General features: G+C 41.7%; 1 protein-coding gene across 1 annotated transcript; it reads left to right on the forward strand.

Annotated features, from left to right (window-relative positions):
- Positions 1-4,371: 4,371 nt before the first annotated feature.
- LOC142490608 (uncharacterized) lies at positions 4,372-6,950 on the forward strand. The gene is made up of 3 exons (XM_075593025.1): positions 4,372-5,121; positions 6,143-6,883; positions 6,942-6,950. Exons 1-3 carry the CDS (start codon positions 4,837-4,839, stop codon positions 6,948-6,950), a joined length of 1,035 nt encoding a protein of 344 aa, XP_075449140.1. The 5' UTR covers positions 4,372-4,836.
- Positions 6,951-7,258: the final 308 nt, after the last annotated feature.

Consider the following 7,258-nt stretch of genomic DNA (forward strand, 5'->3'; position numbering starts at 1 on the left):
AAGATAGTCATCAACATATTGGGACAGGCTAGACGTCATCGACTCCACCCCCGAGACAATGGGTCTTCCAGGGGGGTCAGTGAGAGACTTGTGGACGTTGGGTAAGTGATAGAAAATGGGAATACGTGGGAGCTCTGAATAAAGAAATTTGAATTCCAATTTATTAAGTATACCATTATCCACAGCCTGTGATAGAAGTGATTTTAACTCACAAAGAAAAGGTGCAGTGGGGTCGGACGACAAGGAAGAATACAGTAGGAGGCAGAGTCACCCAGTAGTCGAAAGGCCTCCCTGAGATATTCCGATCTATCCTGGATGACTATGCCACCACCCTTGTCGGCCTGTCTGATGATGATATCCTTGTTGTTCCTAAGATCACTAAGAGCATCCAGTTCACCTTTAGTCAGATTGGAATTAAATCTATAAGGTTTTGTGCACAGTGACTCGAAATCTCTCAATACCAAGTTGTAAAATGCATCAATAAATCCTCCCTTAGATTGATAAGGGAAGAAAAGCGATTTTGGTCTAAAGGGGGCATGCATCACCAATAGATACTGGTCTGGAGGAGGAATTATTGGTGATGCATTCCCCCTTTAGACCAAAATCGCTTTTCTTCCCTTATCAATCTAAGGGAGGATTTATTGATGCATTTTACAACTTGGTATTGAGAGATTTCGAGTCACTGTGCACAAAACCTTATAGATTTAATTCCAATCTGACTAAAGGTGAACTGGATGCTCTTAGTGATCTTACAGTAGGAACAACAAGGATATTATCATCAGACAGGCCGACAAGGGTGGTGGCATAGTCATCCAGGATAGATCGGACTATCTCAGGGAGGCCTTTCGACTACTGGGTGACTCTGCCTCCTATTCTTCCTTGTCGTCCGACCCCACTGCACCTTTTCTTTGTGAGTTAAAATCACTTCTATCACAGGCTGTGGATAATGGTATACTTAATAAATTGGAATTCAAATTTCTTTATTCAGAGCACCCACGTATTCCCATTTTCTATCACTTACCCAACGTCCACAAGTCTCTCACTGACCCCCCTGGAAGACCCATTGTCTCGGGGGTGGAGTCGATGACGTCTAGCCTGTCCCAATATGTTGATGACTATCTTCAACCCTTTGTAGCTAAGCTCAGGTCACATATTAGGGACATGCTGCATGTCATTGACTCCATCTCTGAGTTCAAATGGAAGCCCAATTACGTCTGGGCCACTTGCGACGTGTCTTCATTATACACGTGCATTGATCATTCCAGGGGGGTCAGGGCGATTGACTTCTGGCTCAACACGGATCCCGCTATCCCCACAATTCACAAAAGATTTTTATTGGATAGTATCACTTTTATTTTAACGCACAACTATTTTTCTTTTGAGGATTTATTTTACCTTCAAATTTGTGGAACGGCCATGGGTACGAGGTTTGCCCCCAGTTACGCCAACCTTTTATGGGTTATTGGGAAGAAACAACCATTTGGCAAAATGCCGAACTGGGGGTGGGCCACGTCTACTATGGCCGTTTCATTGATAATATTATTATGATTTGGGAGGGTGATAGCACAGTTTTGTCTGATGTCCTGAGTTCCTTTGATCACAATGAACTGGGCTTGAAATTCACATTTGAAATAAATACTACCTCTGCAGTCTTCTTGGATCTCAATTTGACCTCGGATGCAGAGGGGAATATTATCACTAACACTCATTTCAAGCCAGTTTCAGTCAACAACTATGTCCATTCATCCAGTAATCATCATGCACAGTGGCTCAGAAATATACCTTTGGGGCAGTTCTATCGTCTTAAAAGGAACTGCACCAGAGAGAGCGATTTTGTGGATCAGTCAATTGATTTAAGTAACAAATTTGCTGCCAAATGCTATGACCCCGTCCTTGTCAATGACTCTTTTGGTAGGGCACGGGCAGCGGACAGATCTACGCTACTCAAGAAATCTAAAGACTCCATTAAGACGCATGTGGGTTATGGTAAACCTGGGAATGGACCGAATAACATCGATGGGAACCCAAGGTTTATTACCACTTTCAATCAGGCGTTTGGAACTATTAGGGGTATATTAAATTCCCACTGGAGTATCTTGAAATGCGATCCCCATTTTGTGCGATCCCCATTTGGGTAATATCCTCCCTGAGAGACCACCTATAATATATAGAAAGGCCAGAAATATAAAAACTATTCTAGCTCCGAGTAAATGATCCAAGATGGATGGGGCTGCCTGTGCCTCACATGTGGGTCCTAACGGTAACCACAGATGTGGCAGAGGCCGTTGCATCACTTGTAAGCATCTCAATAGCTCAGCGGAGTTTGTCTCCCTTCGAAAAGGAGGAAACATGAGGTGAGGGGCAGTATAAATTGCCTTAGCACCTATGTTGTCTACCTTGTACAATGTGGTTGCGGCCAGCAATATGTTGGTCGCACCACACGACCCCTCAGTACTCGGTTCCTCGAGCACAGGAGGAATGTGTTGCATGGTTTAAATGCCCATAGTCTATCTAGACATTTTAGAAATGTTCATAACAAGAATCCAGACACATTAAAGATTATGGGTATTGAACACATTCCGACCTCTGCTAGAGGGGGGGATCGTTTCAAAATGTTGTGTCGGAGGGAGACATATTGGATCCACCAGTTGGGAACTTTAACCCCCGGTAGACTCAATGAATGTTTAGACACTAGTACCTTGGTGTAATCCCCAGTCCTGGTCTATTGACTCTGCTGTTCTCTTTCCCTCCAATTAGAAAGTTTCCCCTCTCCCCCTCCATAGTGCAAATTCTTCCCCCCCCCCCTCCATTCCCCCCCTTTTCCTCCCCTTCCCTCCCTTCCTATACATCGTGATATATATATATTTTAATTATTATTTTAATTATTATATTTTATTTGTTTTTCATCCTTTTCAATAGTCTAGTGAGGTTATAATTAATAATTAATGTTTTTTTTTTTTGGATTCATAACATATGTATATGTCTATGTGTTTATATAATTATTGATTGTTTAAATAAGTGTTATTTAATTAGGGTCTTCCTTTAATAATGGATTTACTCTTGTTGTATGTTTAATTACTGATATCGGTACCTATATATGGACAAAGATATTTTTAACATTATGGGTTTTTAACTCTCATCTTCATATTGTGTTTAATTCTCTTAGTGATTATGTGCAATAGCTTTGTTATCCTTAACACATATACCTGTCTTGTTCAGTGGTTAAGATTGGTTATATTGCATGGAGCATATATGTGTATATATTCGTATTTGTTTCTATATATACCCAAGTGCACTGTATACTTGTGTTGATAGGTTTGGGAGGATTCTTCTCATTGGCCCGTCGCCAATGCCTTGATAATCTGTCTGGACACTGGCGATTGGCCACTGGTTGCTCTGTTACCACTCCCACTTGATTGAAAGCTTTCCTTTAAATACCGAGCCCTCCCCTCAGTTATTATTCCCTTTGAAAAAGTTACTGTCGTGACGAAACGCGTCAGGGAGGCAACCACGACATTACGTAATCACGCAGTGTGTGCTTTACGGCCGGAGAGCACATGGAGCTGATCTGAGGCTGAAAAAATCTCTATAACTGCACGGACGCTGATAGAACTTGTTCCTCATTACCAACTATTGCTGCAGATACACCGGAGGGACCCTGTACCTACCAGATGTGTTCCTGAACGGTGTGGCTTTGCTGGTGGTGATTATATATATCACAAATTGCCTTTTTATCTTTTATCCTTGTGATTGTCCTTAATCCCCTTGTGCTTTTTTTAAATAAATGTACTGTTTTACACTATGGGAGGTGCGCTCTCTGTTCTTCTTTTTTTATGTATGTATGTATGTATGTATATGTATGTAACCCCAATTCCCTATGCCTAGGGGAAACTATTATGCAAACATGACCTAGTTTTGATACCTTCTCCATTTGTAAAAGTATTTTAGCTTCCTCAATCTCACAGATATTTGGTGATTTATAGCATATCACTACAAATATTATCTTTATACTTTTACCTCCACTGCTAATTTCTATCCAAATGTTCTCTACATTTTCATCATTCCCCTCATAAACATCTTCCCTTACAATAGGTTTTAGATCCGGTTTAACATATAAGTGTAGCCAGGACTGGTTTCTGGCTACCAATTTGCCCCCTCCTGGCAGTAAGCCCTGGTAAGAACAGGCTGCCAGGAGATATCATGGGTTTTCCCCACCCACAGCAGCTTCAGTGAGTCACAGGGGAGGCAGTGGGACAAGGCCTGTGTGTGACGGTGAGGGGGTAACTGGGCTCAACAATAAAGGTCAAGCCCATCTCCTTTATGATACCCCTTTCTACAGGGTAATGCAAAAAGGTGGTGCCAGGTACTTAATAAGGCCTCATTAGACCTTATCATCTTGGTGATTGAGGAGGTGGGGGAACAACTTAATAACACCAGAAGGGATATACTGAAGGTGGAAATCCTGATTGAGCAGGCGAGTTCCAGTACTGACATTATACAATCTCTGGACACTTTAAAGACCAAATTGGAGAAAATTAAGAGTGACCTGATCCATTTCAAAAAATTGAAATTCAAGAAAGTGGTGCAGGATTATAAGGACGTAAGGGTCTACCCGTGGCTAAAGCAGGATCGCAAGCAACGCAAACCCAGGAAGGGACAGACCCCCCCGACAAACACAGACGCCAACACCAGTGATTCCGAAGCCCACTCCTCCACTGAACGACAGAGGGAAGCACCGCGGACTCCTTTTTTAGGACAGACTGCGGAAAAGGGGGCAAGAAAACCAGACGGGGGAAGAAAAGGAAAATCTCCTTACCTCCGATCACAAACGCGCCAATGAGTATGGATACCCTGGTCATTAATCTTTCACAGCATATACTAAGTGCAGATGAAATGTCTGTACTGGCACGTGGCCCCTCCTATGTACCCACCTTGAACTTTGATGATTTTGGGCTAGAAGTTGACTTATTTAAGTTTGAACGTTTACTTAACCTGAAATCCTTTTTTTCCCACAGGACAACAGAAACGATGCCGCCTACAGAGCCACCAGGGACAGATAATTTGGCACTGCCTATCGAACCGTCAGGGACAGTTAATTCAGCCGATCAGAAAGGTACCAAAGTATGTAAATTAAAATCCACATTCATACCTCCTTTCAAAAACCAATCAGTGAGCACCTATATGCGATTAGTTAAGGCAGACATTGCTAAATATGCTACCAATAGGCATAAAATCACGCACAATATGACACTTAGGGAAAAGAACGCCCTTAAAAAACTGTCCAGTAATAGTGATATTATCATTAAAAGGGCAGATAAAGGTGGCGCCCTTGTCATACAAGACTACATAGCATATAAAACAGAAATTAAAAGACAACTGAGCTCTATTGATTGTTACATCAAATTGGATAGAGATCCCACTCCGGCGTATGCGAGGGAGATAAAGGAGATTATCCAGCTTGGCCTTAATAACCGCTGGATATCTGAGACTGAAGCAGAATTTCTTACAATAGAACATCCCAAATGCCCACTGTTTTACACCCTCCCGAAAATACATAAAAATCTCCAATTACCTCCAGGGCGACCAATAATAGCAGCTATACATTCACTTAATCAGCCATTAGCCATATATGTTGACACATTCCTCAACCCCATAGCACAAAAAGCACGGTCATACGTAAAGGATACCTTTGACTTTTTAACCAAACTCAAAGATATTCCATGCAATGGTACTGACCATATAATGGTCAGTATGGATGTTTCCAGCTTCTATACTATTATACCTCATGAGGATGGCTTAAATATAGTAAAAACTGCTTTATCTGCCCATTACCAGGCGACAGTCCCCACTGAATATATTTTGCTCCTATTACACTTCATTCTTCATAAAAAACTATTTTAAATTTGAAAAGGAGCATTTTTTGCAAATTAAGGGAACTGCGATGGGCAGCAACATGGCGCCCGCATATGCCAACCTATTTATGGTAGATTTTGAGGAGAAGTACATATATGCATCAATATACTATAAATACATAATTGGGTATTATAGATATATTGACGATCTGTTCTTTGTGTGGACAGGTACTGAGGACCAGTTATTGTCATTTTTTGATTATTTACACAATCTCCCTTCTCCTGTACAGCTTACTAATGTCTGGAGCTCTAAGCAATTATCCTTTCTAGACGTCCTGATTTCCCAAGAAAATGGTGAGTTCCACACAGACCTTTACAGGAAAGATACTGACAGAAATGCCCTGTTACGTGCTGACAGTCACCATCCCCCATCCCTCATCAATGCCCTACCTTTCTCACAAAAAGTGAGGGTTTCTAGGATCACTAGTCGACAGGACAAACTAGCACCGGCCATGGATGACCTTCGTGAAAGGTTCACTAAAAGGGGATATACCCCGGCAGTGCTTGATGCAGCCCTTAACAGAGAGGTGATTCCTAATAGGGCGACTAAGGATGAGAAACGCATTGTATTTTCCACCACATACAATAGGGCCAGTAATTTAGTCAGATTTACTATCCGGAAACATTGGCACCTGCTGCAGAATGATGAGGTGTTAGCAGCTAGTTGTCAGACACCCCCCTTGATCGCTTATAGGAGAGGGAGAAACTTGTCAGACAACTTGATACATGCTGACAACAAGGACCACTACCATACGCCCCACTTCCTAGAAGGCGGTAAACAGGGTAACTTCCGGTGTATGAATTGTTCAGTGTGTAACAGTCTTACTACCGGGGACGTATTTTGTCATCCACATAGTGGTAAAAAAATCACTATTCATAATCGTATTACATGTAGATCTACATTTGTGGTGTATATTATCAGGTGCCCGTGTGGTCTTGTCTATGTAGGCAAGACTACACGCATGCTTAAAGTGAGATACATTGAACACAAAAGTGTGATACGTACACTGGCGACACACTTTATTCGAGCACGGCTAGTCCCGCGAATTCGGGTATACTCGGGTGTATTCAGGTTTCTGATATTTTTCAGCCAGAGTGCATTGCGTTATTTTCCGGCAGGAATTTAAGCTTTTTATTCCGGCTGGTTACAATACTGCAATGCCGTCAAAATACACATGGTGGCGCTTGCGAGCTATTCTCTGTGAAGCCGTCCCCTATAATGAATTGTAATGCAGTATATATATATATATATATATATATATATATATATATATATATATATATATACTGTATAACAACAACCCCTGTAAGCCCTAACATACAGTACTGTACTGTACTGTATATGC

Source organism: Ascaphus truei, chromosome 3, assembly GCF_040206685.1.
Source record: "Ascaphus truei isolate aAscTru1 chromosome 3, aAscTru1.hap1, whole genome shotgun sequence".
Classification (NCBI taxonomy): Eukaryota; Metazoa; Chordata; class Amphibia; order Anura; family Ascaphidae; genus Ascaphus; species Ascaphus truei.